This window comes from Artibeus jamaicensis, unplaced genomic scaffold (assembly GCF_021234435.1).
Source record: "Artibeus jamaicensis isolate MK-2021 breed Jamaican fruit bat unplaced genomic scaffold, CSHL_Jam_final contig_797, whole genome shotgun sequence".
NCBI classification, from domain to species: Eukaryota; Metazoa; Chordata; class Mammalia; order Chiroptera; family Phyllostomidae; genus Artibeus; species Artibeus jamaicensis.
The window spans coordinates 1,484,206-1,501,916 of record NW_026521977.1 but is presented as its reverse complement, the minus strand read 5'-3'; the positions used below and the strand labels follow the sequence as shown (position 1 = coordinate 1,501,916).

Here is a 17,711-nt window from a genome sequence, read left to right as displayed (position 1 = left end):
CTCAACAACAACAACAAAAGCAACAATCCAACCAGAAAATGGGCAGCAGACCTGACTACACACTTTTCCAAGGAAGGTAGACAGGTGGCCAACAGACATATGGAAAGATGCTCAACTTTACTATGTAAAAGGGAAATACAAATCAAAACCACAATGTGATACCACCTGACACCTGTTGGAATGGCCATTATCAATAAGACAGGAAATACCAAGTACTGGAGCGGATGTGAAGAAGAGGGGACCTTCACACACTGGAGGTGAGAATGTAAACTGGCGCGGCCACTATGGAAAACAGTATGGAGGCTCCTCAACAAATGAAAAATAAAGGCCCAGTAGAACCCAGCAATCTCTCTTCTAGGTGTTTACCCCAAAACTTGAAAACAGTTATTCGTAAAGATGTATGTACCCCTATATTCACTGTAGCATTAGTCACATTAGCCAAGACATGGAAGTAACCTAAGTGTCCTTCCGCCGATAACTAGATAAGGAAGGTGTGGTCCATGTATGTATTCAATGGAATACTACTCAGCCATGAAGAAGATGAAATATCACCATTTGCAAAACATGGATGGATCCGGACAGCACCATGCAAGATGAAGTAAGTCGGATGGAAAAAGACAAGGACCGTATGATTTCACTCATATTTGGCACATAAAATAAAAAGCAACAAATGAACAAAAGAAACAAACAAATTCATAGACACAGACAACAGAATGATGATTACCTGAAGGGAAGGTGGGGTAAGGAGAGGAGGAAGAGGGTAAAGGAGTCAAATATATGGTGATGGAAGAAGACAAGGCTTTTGGTGGTGAGCACACAACATAGTAACAGATACTGTATTATCAAGTTACGCATCTGAAACGTTATTAGCCCACTGTTACCCCAATGAATTTAATTAACATTTTTAAAATGGTTAAATGGTAAAAAAAATGGTTACAAAAGCATGTGAAATATAATCCCACTTATATAAAAGGGATTATATATATGCCACTTATATACATGCACGCGTGTGTGCATGTAGGGGAAAGGGAGATGGAGGGAGGGGGGAGACAGAGAGAGAGATGTGAGAGAGACATTCACAGAGAAGTCCACTGCACCTGCCTTTGGTGGTGGAACTTCAGGTGCTTTTGCCTCCATATTGTAATGTGTTGTTTAAATAGTCTAGGTATTATCTTTACAATCAGAAAAAAAGTGAAGCTTTTAAATTCAGGAAAAATCTTAAATATGTCTGGGGGTTCCAGCTAGAAAGCACCAGTAAAATTATAAAGTATGAAGAGATCATTGTAGGACTATAAAGTTGTTGGAATTAACTCACTTGACATCATCCGTGAAGAGTTCTGCTTTGCCGTGCCTCCTGAAGAAGCCACTCTGTGGGCAGCAGAGTCTCCCAGTCTGACTGCCTCCTCAGAATGCAGCCTCCCCCTGGACTGCTGCATAACAAATGTCTTTAAGAAGATAAATTACTTCTAAGAAGCCTCTGTGTCTCTCTCTCCCGCTACTCTGTAAGTTCTTTAAAGAGAAGGTCTGTGGTTTACCCGTCTGTGCAACGCCAAAGCCTGAAGAGAGAGAGCCCGATGTTTGACAAACGCTAGCTAAGTGAGTCCCATTTAAGAATCTTGTTTTCCTTTTCTTTTCCATCTTCTTTATCTAGATCTGGGTGTTTGAGTTTATTTCACTATACTATGAGTATCTCCTTTCCAGAAGTTTTTGTTTAACTGGAATCTCTAATTCAGAGCACTTTTAGATTAAAAAAACAACGCCTCCGATTGGTTATTAACACCACCAGAACTAGCAGGCCTAACTCATCTGTCCTGAGATCTAGTAAAGAAGTCCATTCCTCAAAATGCAAGTAAAGACTTACTGAAAGAAGGACTCAGTAAGAGTTAACAAGTACGTGAGAGAGAACTGCACAGAAGAGCAATCAGGCAGTTCCGTTTACTGACACGGTCTTCTCTGAAGCCAGAGTGAACACCCAAAGATGATGATAAAGATCACAGACCTGAGGCTTCCCTCCACTACCCCATCTTCTGACCACTCTGTCCCCTTGTGGTCCCTATAACAAGGCTCCTATTCCTATCAATCTTGTGAAATTGCTTTTTCAAAAGGATCCTGTGGCAGACGCAGAGATGCCCCACTCAGATCTCTCCTCACAGCCCAGTCACAAGGACCCTGGTGAGCTGAGAGCTGCTGGCTACTAGTACCTTCTCTCCAAAAAGCGAGACACTCTGTCAGCTTAAGGCTAACCAGGGAGTGCGAGGCTGGGGAAACAAGGGCTCCTGGGCCTCAGCCGCAAGGCTCATTCTCCCTAACATTCTGAGGCTTAAACTAGAAAGCTAAACCTTGAAGATCTCATCCTCTATCCACATTTTACACGAGGACACCAGAACCCAGCAAGGAAAAATGACTTCCCCTGCCCCCAAGTCTGCTGACACTCCGACCAGTGCTCTCTCTCCTGACACTTAGCTCCTCCAAAAAATTTACTTTCCAAACCTTTCATTATAAATGTTCTTACAGAGGAGTCTCATACATCCCCTAAGGTCAGTGGCAAATGTCTCTTCCCCTAGTGGCATCCTCTGACCTAAGTCCTCGAGTCCTCACCACAGGCCAGACAGGTTTCCTTCCTCTAAGTCCATCTCACTACATTCCAACTGCCGGTCTGCGGGTCTGTCTGAACAGCTCACAAGAACTCAAGCTCTGGAGAGCTGAGTGGGTGGGCTGGGATGGGAGTAAAAGACAGAAAACTGTACTTGCACAATTAAAATAAAATTTAAAAAAAAAAAGAATTCAAGCTCTATAAAGGTAGGGAACAGCCCTGGCTGGTGTGGCTCAGTTGGGGTGGGCATCATCCAGCAAAGCAAAAGGTCTCTGGTTAGATTCCTGGTCAGGGCACAAGCCTGGTTGCAGACTGGTCCCTGTGTGGGGCGCATGCAAGAGGCTACTGATAGATGTTTCTCTCATGCATCAATGTTTCTCTACCTCTCTCCCTCCCCCTTTAAGAATAAATAAAATCTTTTAAAAAATTAAAAATGAAATAAAAAAAGGGGGGTAGGAACAAATGTGTTTTGATTCCCACTGCCAGCCACCATCCCTGCCCAGCACTCGTCAACTTAACTCTTCAACTCCCACAGCAGCCCCCAACTGGTCTCCCCATCTCTGTCCAGCCCCTCCTCTCTAATGATCACACCCACATCATCCACATAATCTCAAAACTCTACCTTCGTTGCCCTCACTGGTGTGGCTCAGTTAGTTAGGCGTCATCCAGCAAAGGCAAAGCTCATGGGTACATGCCTCGGTTAAGGGACCAGTCAGGGGCCACCGACTGATGCTTCTCTCTCACACCGATGTCTCTCTCCCTCTCTTCCTCCCTCCCTTCCCCTCTGTCTTAAAAACAACAACTCTACCTTTGTCATACATCTACCCAAAAAGTTGTATTGACTTCCCATCTTTACAGCATCGGTTCTGAACTACTCATTTAACACAGTCGGTCAACCAATACATTAGTAACCATCTATTCTGTGCAAGAACAAAAACATCTAAAATGTAACCCTATCTCCCTCTAAATCCTAATTTTACAGTACACCTCAAAACACTCTATACCCAGAGAATTTCCTTACTGCTTAACAAATACTCCAGGTTTTGGCCCTTGCTCTTCCTATAAAACCACCGCGGCACCTGCCATCTTTCCATGACAGTGCTAGACAAGAGACCTGCCCCATTCCCTCCAGACAAAGCTGGCGTCTGTCTGCTCCACAAAATTCTCCTCGTCTACAACCGTCTGCATTTCTTTCTCTGTCTCCTTTGAACTTCTACCGCGGCTCTATACATGGCATTACGTAGAAATATAATGCAAACCGCATATGGAATTAAAATGTTTTAATAACCATTTAATAATCTATTTTAAAAGTTAAAGGAAAGAGCTAAATTTTAATAATATTTCCCAAATATTATAACTTCAACATGTAATTAATACTTTAAAATTACTAAATAGATATCTTACATTCTTTTCTTTACTAAAAGTCTCCAAAACCTAGTGCACGTGTTATCACAGCATATCTCAACCCAGGCTGGCCACTTTTCAATGCTTAATAGGCAACTGTGGCTAACGGCCAACATGCCGGACGGCATGGTCTACAGCGCTCATTTTCCACACCCTCTAGAACTTGCTTCTATGTTGTCCAACTGGAGTCATTTTGTGTGCTGTCTTCTTCACTAAACCACACACTGCTCGGAGTAGGGACAATGTTGTATATTTATTTCTTCCCCAGAGTCCCTAAGAAAAGGTACTTAGGAGATGAAAAACTTCAAATTCATATGAAGTTCTGTAGATCAATTTTCTTCATCCTTATTTGCTGGTAGGGAATAGGTGGCTAGTAAATGTTCTGTTGTCACACACAAAGCTTGTGAGACCCACCTCTGCGAGCAAGCATGTTGTTAAATGTCTTATTATTCCCCTTTAACAGGTAATCCTAAAATACAAGAAGGAAAGCAAATACCCCAAAGACACCCAGGTAAAGAATCTCAGAATTTCAATCTAGTTCTACCTACTAACAGTCTGGTATCCCAGTACCTAACAGTGTTTTCTCAAATCGTCACTGAAAAAAGTCACTGAGAATTAAGTCGACTGGCCACCAGCTCCTGCTCTCAGCTCCAAATTAAGTACCATCTGGCTGGGATAGTCATCATCCTGTGAACTGAAAGAAATGATGGAGACGTGCGGCCTAGCAAGGCAGAGTGTCCACCCTCCCAGAGCTGTCTTCGACCGTCTGGTAGCTGTCCCTCTGGGCAGAACCACTTTCCTCCTGGCTGGTGTCACTTCTTCTGGCTGGTACACCATGCCACGTATACCACGCTCCTGGTCCCAATCAAACATAGTCATAAAGTTAATGACTCCTAAAGAAGCAAAAAGTATAGGAGACATGGAAGAGTCTTAAGATGAAGAGTCTTAGTTCTTCCAATATTCCAGAACTCTCTCCCTAATCACAAGATTCCCTTGTATGAGAGTCGACTACACAGATTTACTACTCCTAAATACCTTTCTATAATTAATTAATCACTGAGAATTGCAGTTTCAAAGAGACAAAGATTTTATGAGGAAAAAAAAAGAATCAACCTGAAGGTAAAAAAAAAGGCACTAAGCAAAGCAGAAAAATAGATTTATGAAATGAAGACTTGGGGAAGGTGAAGAAAGCAGAGGCAGAGGGTTACCTTGGACTTGGGTTGTAGGAAGGGAGAGAGACACTCGTTAAGAGGGACTGAGGAGGCAAGTCTGAGTGTCCTGATTACCACTGAGGCAACTACCATAACCCTCCTGCCGAGAGGAATGAGAAGCACCTACTCGGTGAGGGCAAAAGGCAAGTAGGAGAAGGTCCCACAAAGCCTCTTTCTCTGTCCAGCTTCCAGCTACCGTGTACCTCTGGGACCGTGGTGAGACCCCAAAGGAAACACAAAATGGGGATCAGGAAGGTTAAGAGCTCTGAGTCATAAGATTAGAAATGCACTGGTCGTTAAGATAGAGGGCCGCACACACACACACAGAAAACAATGAATTCCCAAGCTATCCCACATAAAGTTTCTAGCAAGTAAAGAATGATGAAAGGAAATAACACAGAATCCATTATTACCATTTAAAAATGGGTGTCTTTTATATGCTCTTCATTTGGAGAGCTGCCTTTTCTGTTTTATTTTGGTGAAATAAAAAATATATATATTTACAAAGATCTTTTTAGGTTCACTCATGACTCCAATCCCCTAACCTGATTTTTTTTATTAGAGTTTTAGTTCCTCTAAACAGAAACAACTTTTACCACAGGGGTTAACAGAAACAAATCACTAAAGATTAGGGAGGGGATACTATACATGCCAAGTTCACAAGAATTAACCATATCTTTTACATTGTGTTTCACACAATAAAAGCCCCGCGCTGCCACCTGCTTCCTTTGTATTTTCAACTGACCACTGGCAAGGTTAAAAATTTTTCAGACTAAATGCCTACGTGACCACAGAACACAAGGCATTATTCAGAAGATGCATAAAACATTTCATTGAAAATGTATCATTAAAAAATGGATAAAAATTCAAACTACCTGTGTTGTTCCTAAAATTTTTTTTCACTTAGATCCTCACTCGCTGTAAGCCCTTTTAGTTCAAAGGGGCAAAACAAAACAAAACCCTGTGTTTCTAAAAACAACGGGATAAAAGTGCAGAGCCAATAAGCTTATTTCAAGACATTTCCATCACTGACATGTAATTCACACTGCAACCGCAATTGCAAAGTAAAGCTATAATAAAGTTGCAAAAATATCACTAGATTTTGCTATATTTAAGAAGACACTTAACCATAACAAGACTACTAGTTTTAAGGTACATTTTGATCTCCAGAAGGAACATAAGAAACTAGTGATGATGATTACCTACAGGGCAGGTAACTAGTAGGGTCAGGTGTTGAAGGAAACTTACCTTTCACTTCTGTGAAACCTTTCGAACTTTATGAATTTTATACCATGTAGACAGATGAACTATTTTAAAAGTTTCTGCCCTGGCTGGCAAAGCTCAGTGGATTGACTGCGGGCCTGTAAGGCAAGGAGTCTCTGGTTTGATTCCTAGTCAGGGCACTGGCCTGGATTGCGGGTGGGGGCAGGGGTGTGCCAGAGGCAGCCATGCAGTGATGTTTCTCTTCCTCTTTCTCCCTCCCTTCCCCTCTAAAGGTAAATAAATAAAATCTTTTAAATAAATAAATAAAAATAGCCCTGGCTGGCATAGCTCAGTGGATTGAGCACCAGCCTGAGAATCAGAGGGTTCGATTTCCAGTCAGGGCACGTGCCCGGGTTGCAGGCCAGGTCCCCAGTGCGGGGTACGTGAGAGGCAACCACACATTAATGTTTCTAACCCTCTCTTTCTCCTTCCCTTCCCCTCTCTCTAAAACATAAATAAAATCTTTAAAAATAAATAAATAAGACAGAAAAGAATTCCTAACATTAAACTCAACGATATTTACTCAGCTATCTACAGACACCTAACACCTTCTATGGATATTTTTTAAAGTTCCCATCAATCTCTCTCAGGTTCGTTCGTTTGTTTCTTTAGAGATAGAGAGAGAGAGGCTGATTTGTTGTTCCACTCATTGATGCCTCACTGGTTGACTGTTATCTGTGCCCTGAGTGGGGATGGGTACCAAAACCACAGCCTTGGCATATCAGAATGATGCTCTAACCAACTGAGCTACCCAGCCAGGGCTCTCTCAGTAGTTTTTAATACTCTCACAGAGCAGACCAAAATTGCATTCAAAACAAACAATACAGTTTGTTCTAAGGAAAGACTATTCATGAATACAAGTTCAAAAGTAAGTAGAGAATGTGTTTCTAAAGATTTCTTTCCTCACTACTAGCCTATGGCTGTTGTACTTCAGAACCTGGGAAAACTAGATCCTTACATAATCAGAAAAAGCTTAACTTAAAACAATAACTTAGTTTAGTGTCTCTCTCTATATATATATATATTCCAGCCTAAAAAAAATAGACTAACACCAAATCATCAAAATGACAATTAAAAAGAATGAGTTGCCTTCCAACAATCCAATTGCAAATTAAGCTAATACGGCTGATAAGTAAGTATCAGCTGTATGGGATGCATGGGCTGAGAGTGTGGGGGTGAAGAGTAAGTACAGTTTGTAACTCAAGTAGGGAACCAGAAATGCCAGAACTGAAGCCAGAGAGACAGAGGGTACATGGTTGCCAGGAAAAAGTCCAAGGAGATCACAGAAAACGCAGGAAGAGGGAGAAAAAAATCAAGGTAAGGGAAGAGAGGCAGCAGTGGTTCCCTTCTTTTTTCTTGGGGTGAGAGGTGGGTACTTTAGTAAACATCAAGAAGACACTGGACTTGCAGGCAAGATGGAGGCATAGGTAAACGTGCTTTGTGCCTCCTCGTGCAACCACAGAAAGAATTACAAATAGACCTCAAAAAAAATAACACCCAAAACCATCAAAAAATCGAGCTGTACAGCAGTTCTACAACCAAGGATTTAGAGAAGGTACATTTACCCAGATAGGCATCAGGGGCAGAGATGAGGAGACTGGCAAACAGGTGCAGACACACAGTGTGGCAGGAGAGGCAGAGGCGACGGAATGGGTGGTCCCACACTCACGTGGTGGATAAAAACTGGGAGGATACCTTGGGAGCAAATGATCCCAGCCCCAGGCCAGACTAAACACCCAGGGTTCCAGTACCAGGAAGATAAATTCCTGTAACTTCAGGCTGTAAAAACCAGTGGGGGTGCCAACATTAGAAACTGCCATATTTTCAAAGCTGGCACAGACTTAAAATGTACATAGACCCACCCCCTCTGAAGTTTGGCACCAGGGTAACAGCTAGAAAGGCACCAGTTCTACAGGGCAAGTGGAGGGCAAACCTCCAGAAGCCAGGCCGTGGCAGTGTCCCCTCTCTGAGCACCCCCCACGCAAAGCCACAAAGCAGTGAAGTGGGTTGCGACATCCTGGTGATTACTTAAGGCTTCGCCCCACACAATTTATAGGTGCCTTTTCTATAACAGGCCATGCTACTAAGGGAGTCAAGGCAGTTCTACCCAATACTATACACAGAAACAATCACAGGAAGGCTGACAAATTGAGGAGACAAAGAAATACGGCCCAAATGAAACAACAGAACACAGCCCCAGCAAAATAACTAACTAGAGGTATCTAACCCGCAGCCCTAGATGGCCATGAATGTGGCCCAACACAAAACTGTCAATTTACTTAAAGCCTTTGTTTTGCATCAGTTTTTGTTAGTGTTTGTGTATTTAATGTGTCGCCTAAGACAACTCTTCTTCTTCCAGTGTTCTTCAAGTGTGGGCCAGAGATGCCAAAAGTTTGGACACCCCATTAAACAAAACAGAAATAATCAACCTATCAGATGTAAAGTTCAAAATACTGATGATCAGGATGCTCAAAGAACTTATTGAGTAGGGCAACAAAATAAAAAAAACCCAGGTGGAAATGAAGGTTACACTAAGTAAAATAAAGAAAAATCTACAGGAAACCAACAGTGGAAAGGATGAAGCTGGGATTCAAATCAACAATTTGGAACATAAAGAAGAAATAAGCATCCAACCAAAACAGCAAGAAGAAAAAAAGAATTAAAAAAAAACAAGGATAGTCTAAGGTGCATCTGGGACATCTCCAAAAGTACCAACATCCAAATCATAGGGGTGCCAGAAGAAGAAGAAGAGCAAGAAATTGAAAACTTATTGGAAAACATAATGAAAAAAAAAACACTTAATTTGGTGAAAGAAATAGGCATGCAAGCCCAGGAAGCACAGAGTCCCAAACAAATTGCACCCAAAGAGGACCACACCAAGGCACATCATAATTAAAATGCTAAAGGTTAAAGATGAAGCCAGAATCTTAAAAGCTGCAAGAGAAAAGAAGGGAGTTACCTACAGGGGAGTTCCCATAAGACTATCAGCTGATTTCTCAAAAGAAACTTTGCAGGCCAGAAGAGACTGGCCAGAAGTATTCAAAGTAATGAAAGGCATGGACCTACAGCCTAGATTATTCTATCCAGCAAAGTTATCCTTTAGAATGGAAGAGTAGATAAAGTGCATCCCAGATAAGGTCAAGTTAGAGTTCATCATCACCAAACCATTATTACATAAAATGTTAAAGGGACTTATTTAAGAAAAAGAACAAGATCAAAACTATAAACGTTAAAATGGCAACCAATTCACAACTATCAACAACTGAATCTAAAAAAACAAACTAAGCAAACAACCAGAACAGGAACAGAATCACAGACCTAGAGATCATTTGGAGGGTTTTCAGCTGGGATAGGGAAGAGTAAAAATGGGAGAAAAGGTGCAGGGATTAAAAAGCATAAATGGTCAGTACCAAATAGACAGGGGGAAGTTAAGAACTGTATAGGAAATGCAGAAGCCAAAGAACTATACGCACGACCCATGGACATGAAAAGGTGGGGGGATTGTGGGAGGGAAGAGGGGTACAAGGCAGAGGGGGTGCAAAGGGGGAAATATTGGGACAACTGTGATAGCATAATCAATAAAATATATTTAAAAAATAAAATACAATAACTGAAAGCAGCAAAAATACAAAGATATGGACCTGCAATGACCTCGCGCTTGACAGTTTTAACAACAAAACATCGCTGTGACTAGATGACAACCCAAGATCTGTTTCAACAGAGTCTCTGTAAGTCACAGTGGTTTTTAAACTCTGTGTGCTATATTTTTATCTGATCAAGTTTAATGAAAGTCTATGTGTATAACAACAAAATAATATCTTTCATATACTGTTAATTATTTCTTTGGATTTTAAGTTTCAAAATTTATTTAGATAGTAATTTTTGTTTTACTCGAAGACATGCTATTTGTTAATATTGAATATAAAAAGTAAGTTTTCATGACCCTCAAGGAAAATATTTAATTATAGCAGTGACCCAAGCACTTTTATCTACATGAGTACTGTTCTGCAAAGAAATCTCCTGAGGTAAAAATTAAAGTTATTTCTAAAATGATGGCAATATACCAAACTTCTCACAACTTCTCTTTAGAAAAGAAATATGTTAGTTTATGAGTTCTGGCAAGGAAGAATCAATCTCATTACTTTACAATCTCAAAAAAAAAATATATATATATATATATAAATATATATATATATAAAACAATAATAATAACTCTCACAGATAAGAGACCATGTCTTTCTTCAAAATCTCTTTTCCCTCAGCTCCACTGTTGCCTTAAAGTGCTCTTATCTCTAATTTCTGGTCTCCTAGCTTCTATTTTTCCTCTCACCACCTGCTGTAGCCATTCTCCAAGAACACTGATGAATCTCTTCTCTCCCTTTTCTGAGCCTCAACTACCAGATCCTACACCAACAGCCCCACACTTCCCAACAACATCATCTCCAGCTAAACATCCACCCATCGAAGATCTAAAAAAAATACCTTTACTTGATCAAAACTAACTATATCTTCTCTAAGCAGCTCCTTGTCGTAACTTTCCTGTTTCTATTAAAAACCACTACTATCCATTGGATCAGCCACAGTTGAAATAGGAGATGTTTCTGATTCTGTCCTTTTCATTTCCCTTCACACTCAATCACAGGTTCAGGCCTGTGGACAGTAGAGTTCCTTCACTTACCATCTCCCCTAGTCGATCCTCACCACCTCCAATCCCCATTAGCTCTCAGCTGGGCTGCTGCAATTGCCTGATCCACTCCAAGCCAGCATGTATGCTGCTGCCTAAGTGACTTCCTCCACTGCAATTCTGATCATGGCTCGTCACCTCTGAGAAATTTGAAGGCCCTATGGCATCTACCTACCTAACCTGGAGCTCAAACCCATTCACCCCAATCTATTTCCACAGCTTTATCACCAGCAATACCTCTCTCTTATACATACACACAAACACAGAATACCCATTCATATTTTATATTCTAATAAAAATAAGTTACACAGAAATTCTCCATAAATGCCTGATTAATTCGTGTCTGCTGCAATAGCTCACAGGGATGCCTTAAAGTTAATAGCAGTTAATAAATATCCATTGACTAAATGAATGAGTAGAATAGGCTTAATCCTCCCCATTACTACATAATCACATCCTAGCTTTCTTCGGAGTTCACTTCAAAGGTTTTTTCATGAAATAATCCCACCAGTAAAATGTCATTGCCTCTTTATCTAAAATCTCACAGCCCTTATCTTCTGTCTCACTCAGCATCGTCTATCCAATAATATTTCTGCATTTCTTTCTTCTCTTTTTCTATTTCTGTATTTCTTATCTCTACAATCAGACTTTGTATTTTTTAAGACAGGATAATTGTCTGATATCTATCTATCTCTATATAGATAATATCTCAAAGGGTTGATCATTCTTTTTATTTGCCTGCCAAAATTCAAACACTTTGAAGGCAAAGATTCTTACTTGTTTCTTTTTCCTCTGCCTTTACCATTAGCATAGGGCACAGTATCTAACACATTAAATGTCCATTACATACTTATTAAACATACCCATTCATTTTGTCAAAAACTGTGAAGGCAATTCAAAAAGTGTCAAAATATTTTAGAATGCCTATAGTTTCCACAGTCATGAATTTTTAACCCTAATTTTGGATATGTAACTTTTAGTCTGCTAGTTAATAAAACAGTTACAGTAGTCCCTGCAATTGGAGGATACATTCCAAGACCCCCAGTAGATGTCAAAAACCACAAATAATACCGAACTCTAACTAACACTGTTTTTTCTACACATACGCAACCACAATAAAGTTTAATTTACAAATCAGGCACAGTAAGAGATTAACAATGACTAATAATTAAGTAGAACAACTTTAACGATACTGTAATAAAAGTTGCACGAATGTGGTTTCTCTCTCTCAACAACTGCTTTGATAACCAACACGGCTACTCACAAGTGGACAGTGTGTATAGCATGGATATGATGTACAAACAAAATTCACGTGCCTGGATGGTGGGGGATGGAGGAGGGACAACACAGCAACTCAAAACTTATGAATTATTTAGTTCTGGAATTTTTCATTTACTATCTTCAGACAATGGCTGACCACTGGTAACTGAAACCACGTTAAAACGAAACCGCGCAAGGCAAAACCACAGACAAGGGAGGGAGGTTCTGTATGAGATATTTCCTCCCAGGAGAGATTAACTCTTAAGAGCTTACAAATACTAATCTTTTTATGAAATTACCATGGTACCTTACATAGAGTGAACACACAAAAGGTGGTTGTATGAACACATGAATGAATGAACAAATTAAGGCCAAAACCCAATGCCTTGCCAATAGATCGATGAACACCAAACTTCAGAGTAAAAACAAAACATAAACACCTAAACAGAACTTTTTTTGTTTGGGGTTTTTTTTTTAGTATTTTCGATTCCAGACACATTGGTAAGATAAACAGAAGCGAGTCAGTCCAAGAGTCTCTCGGTTACAGACAGGGAGAGACAAAATGCAACTGCACAGCTGCCTTCTCAGCTGTGCACTGGGATTTAATACCTCCTGCCAGCCTGCGGCCAAGAATCATCTGGACACTTTCTACCAGCAGCCAGGAGGACAATTTCGAAAGGAGTATGACAAAAGCAACAGAAATCATCTCATTTATGCAGTCAATTAGAAGAGAAAAAAATGAAGAAACACCAGCTCAAAAGTCAGAAAATCTTGGTTCTAGATTTAGCTACCACTTCATAACTGTGACTTTGGGCAAGTCACCAAACATCTCAGCAGCTTCATCTATCTTATCTACAAAATTAAAAAGTAATCTGGGAGTATCTAGGAGAAAACAATACCATTCTTCTCTTGAAAGATCAAATAAAAACTGATGGCTGAAAATTTTTAAGATCACTTGATGGGGTTTTCAATGTATGAAAATTAATCAATATTGGCAACTACAAAATAAAACAGCAAGGTAAAAGGAACCTACCTATATAGTGATAAGGTTTCTTCTACCTTCCTTGTAAAGTAGCAAAATATCAATTCTAAATAAACTGTAAAAAGTTAGGATATATATATATATATTTTACATATATATATACACATATATATACACACACACACACACACACACACATATATATATACACACTATATATACACACACACACACACACATATATATATATACACTATATATCATAGTACCTAGAGCAATCATTTTAAAAACTATACAAATAAATACAGTTTAAAACTCAGTATTAAAATGGAATACTAAGCCCTGGCCAGGTAGCTCAATCAGTTTGGACATCGTCCTGATACTCCAAGGTTGCAGGTTCGATCCTGGGTCAGGGGACATACAAGAATCAACCAGTGAACGCATAAATAAGTGTAACAACAGTCCTGGCCAGTGTGGCTCAGTTGGTTAGTCACTGTCCTGCAAAGCAAAAGGTCACCAATTCAATCCATTAGATTCTCGGACATCGTCAGGGCATGTGCCTAGGTAACAGCTGTGTGGGAGAGGCAACTTGATCAAAGTTCCTCTCTCTCTGCCCCACCCCCACCCTCTCTCCCTTTCTCTCTCTTTCTGAAATCAATAAATAAAAATTAAATAGAATACTAAAATATATTCAAATACTCTAAAAGAAGGAAGGAAAGGAAAAACAGAAGAACAAAAAAAGGTAAAACAAAGAGAACCAATAAAAAATTAGTAGCCCTAAAACTATATCAATAATTATATTAGATGTAAATGGTCTGAACACACCAATAAAAGACAGAGATTGTCCAAACAGATTTTAAGGACAAGACCCAACTATATATTATCTATAAGAAATCCACTTAAAATATACTGGTGTGGCAGGATAGTTATAAGCTAGGGAAATTCCTTAACAAGTAGAAATAGGGAAACTGAGACAAGGAATTCAACAAGGCCAAAAAACAATTTGAGCAATTTATAGCCAGCTGATGAATCACAAGGTTTTATCTTTTCTAAGGACCCATAGGAGCAAATAGTTTACAAATTCCAGATCATCCTAGGGCAGATCGGTCTCAGTCCTGGTTCAGGCAGGCCTTGGTCCAGGTCTCTCTTAGATGGCATTCTTTAAAAATAAAACTAACCAGCCCTGGCTGGTGTCACTCGGTGGATTAAGTGCTGGCCTGCAAACCAAAGGGTCGCTCATTCAATTGTCAGTCAGAACACATGCCTGGGTGTGGGCCAGGTCCCCAGTGGGGGGCATGTAGGAGACAGCCGCACATTGATGTTCCTCTCCCTTTCTTCCTCCCTCCCTTCCCCTCTTCCTAAAAATAAATAAAACCTTTAAAAAAGAAAACTAAACTAACTAGAAAATAACCCTGACCCCTCTATATACACATTTGGATGAATCAACATATTGAAGAGCACACGTGGAAAACTAATTAATATTCTACTAAGACCCTCCCCTGAGACCTCCCCTAGGATAAAAGCCTCAAGAAAAAGGACCCAAGTACACCCTCGCTAGAGCACACCCACACCTTGTATCTGTTCTCGTACTCCTAAACTCTAAGGGTCCCCACGAGACTTGCAACTAGGACAGCAATGGGCAGTGGCAGCTTGTCCTGGGCTTCCCCCTGATCCTATCTCCAAGGCCCACTTTTTCCCTAACTTCACAGTGAGCTAAAAGCATCCCCGTCTAGGCTCTCTTCTGTTGCTTCTTCTGTTCTAAGTTCTTCCTTCATTTCACTGTCCCCAGCTTTAAGAAACATACTTTCCAATCACCTGGACTCATGTTGTGAAATCAAGAAGTCCAGAACCCACACACTACCAGACAGCCGTAGGCAGACTTGCTCTGGCCTGGTCCCCCCATCTGGTAACAGTGGTATAGATAAATTAACAGTAAAAAGCTAAATGCAGATCTAGCCCTGGCTAGTGTGGCTCAGTGGATTGAGTGCCAGCCTGTGAACCAGAGTCACTAGTTCAATTTCCAGTTAGGACATATGCCTGGGTTGCGGGCCAGGTCCCCAGTAGGGGGCGCACTAGAGGCAACCACACATTCATGTTGCTTTCCCTCTCTTTCTCACTCCCTTCCCCTCTGCCTAAAAATAAATAAATAAAACTTAAAAAAAAGTTTTTAAAACAATGAATGCAGCCCTGGCTGGTGTAGCTCAGTGGGTTGACCTCCGGCTAAGAACCAAAGGGTTGCCAGTTGGATTCCCAGTCAGGGTACAATGCTCAGGTTGCAGGCCAGGTCATTAGTGGAGGCCATGCAAGAAGCAACCACACATTGATGTTTCTCTCCCTCTCTTTCTTTCTTTCTCCCTTCCCCTCTCTCTAAAAATAAATAAATAAAATTTTTTTTTAATGAATGCAGCTCTATTCATGATCACGAGAAACTGGAAATAACACAAATGTTCTTCCGGGGTGACTAGATTAACAGTGGTACATCCATACAATGGAATATCATTACTTAGCAATAAAAGAAGTATTGATACACACAACATAGATGAATTTCTAAGGCATTATGCTGAGTAAAAGAAGCCAGTATCAAAAAATTACATACTGTACGACTCCCTTTATATCACCCTGTGGAAAAAGACAAAACTACAGCAATTAAGAACAGATCGTTGCTCACAGTTGAGGGTTAGAGTTAGCATTAGGGAAGTTTTTGGGAAAACAGAAATCTGACTTTTGTAGTTGTTATACAAATCTATGTATGTGTTAAAACTCATTGAGCTATACACCAAAAAAAAGTCCATTTTACTGTACGTTAACTTAAAAAATAAATAAAGATTAAGTGAATGATTTCCGTGGACCCTTCCAGAGTATGATTTTATAAAAGAGAAAGAGTGCAAAAGAAACACAAGAGGAGTGCCAAATCTTACTGTCATAAAAGCCATTACTCATTAGAACCTCCTGATTACTGCAAAAATATACAAAGCAAACCCAATCTTCAGAAATTAATTCCCAGAGGAGGCTAAAAAAACAAGACATTCAGATTCAAAATGTGTATATCTGAGAGTGCCTGTGAATGGTTCTTCTTGTCTGTTTCCATATTTTATACGTTCAAGAAGCTGCCAATTTCTTCTGGCTAAGTGCCACTTCTCCTGCTTGGGGTCTCTCAGTTTACAAGCATTCCTTTATCTATACCTTCTCCTCTCACTTAATGATGAGATCTTTGGCAACCACAGTCCAAACTCTGCAGAAGCAGCTGCTTTTGCAGGGTGCCAGAAAGATCAGTGCTCCTTGCCCGGAACTAAGGTCCCAGTGGGCCGGGGCACACCCTCCAGCAGTTCCAGACCTGAGGACGCTAGGTGGGGAGTTCCTCCTCACAAGTCACAAAGCATCCTCTCCCGCCAACACCCCCCCCCCAAAGGAGGAGGCCGAAGGAGGCAGGGTTCTGGGGCCCTTCTCCAGTCTCTAAACTGCCCAGTTGCCTTGGGTGCAACTGGCCGGTTTGAGGGGAGTCCCGCTGTAGAAGTGACCCTTGGACAAGTCCCTTCCGCTTCCAGACTACGGAGTAAACTCTCGATAAGTTCACTAAGGGAGCGTCCCACTGCCCTCACGGAGTCTGAAACTTTGGGGGGCCCCAGTGCCAACACTAGCGCTGAGCTGGCCGCTTCATAACCCCATCCCCGCCTTCCCTGGCTCCAGGGGAACCGTGAGGGGACTAAAGCACGGCACCGGCCCGAGAGCAAGAGGGAAGCAAAAAATGCCGAACCCGGGTCTCTGCCCGTTCCGCCCGGTGCAGGCCGCCAGGCAGCATTCCCGCCCGCCCCTCCCTGAGGTTGCCTCCCCCTGGATCCCGCTTCCACCCAGTACTGGGGCGCGCTCCCCGGAGCCGCGGGTAGGGGGCCGGGGCAGGGTACCAACCTTGAGCTGGGACTTGGAGACCTTGCCGCTGTGGTCCAGGTCCAGTGCGGTGAAGGCATGCCAAATAGCCTTGAGCAGCTCGTCTTTCAAGCCCCCCATGGCCGCGGCCGTGTAACCCAGACCGACCAGTCTGCGGCGCCAGCCTCTCGCGGAGTCTGACACCCCTGGGCCTTCGCCGCCGGCGGCGCAGTCACCTGACCTCCGCAGGCCCCGCCCATCGGACCCCGCCCCCGCGCGCCTGCCCAGACCGGCAGGCTGCGGAGGGATTGAGGAGTGGTTCGGTGGGTCCCCGGTCCCTCTATTATGGTAAAGCACCACCCTACAGTCCTCTGGTGTTCCCCAGGCCAGCTGGAGCCATGTGGGTGCTCTGGGCCATGTCGGTGCTCGCGTGCCCCTGAAACAAGAGCC

At 41.7% G+C, this 17,711-nt stretch overlaps 1 protein-coding gene across 2 annotated transcripts in view; it reads right to left on the bottom strand.

The window, feature by feature from the left end:
- The window catches only part of SWAP70 (switching B cell complex subunit SWAP70), a 70,714-nt gene extending 53,237 nt beyond the window's left edge, over positions 1–17,477 (bottom strand). For both annotated transcript variants that reach the window (XM_037133800.2, XM_037133801.2), the window contains exon 1: positions 17,304–17,477. In XM_037133800.2, coding sequence (XP_036989695.1) covers positions 17,304–17,402 — 99 coding nt within the window. In that variant the 5' untranslated portion in view covers positions 17,403–17,477. The remainder of the gene's footprint in view (positions 1–17,303) is intronic.
- Positions 17,478–17,711: the final 234 nt, after the last annotated feature.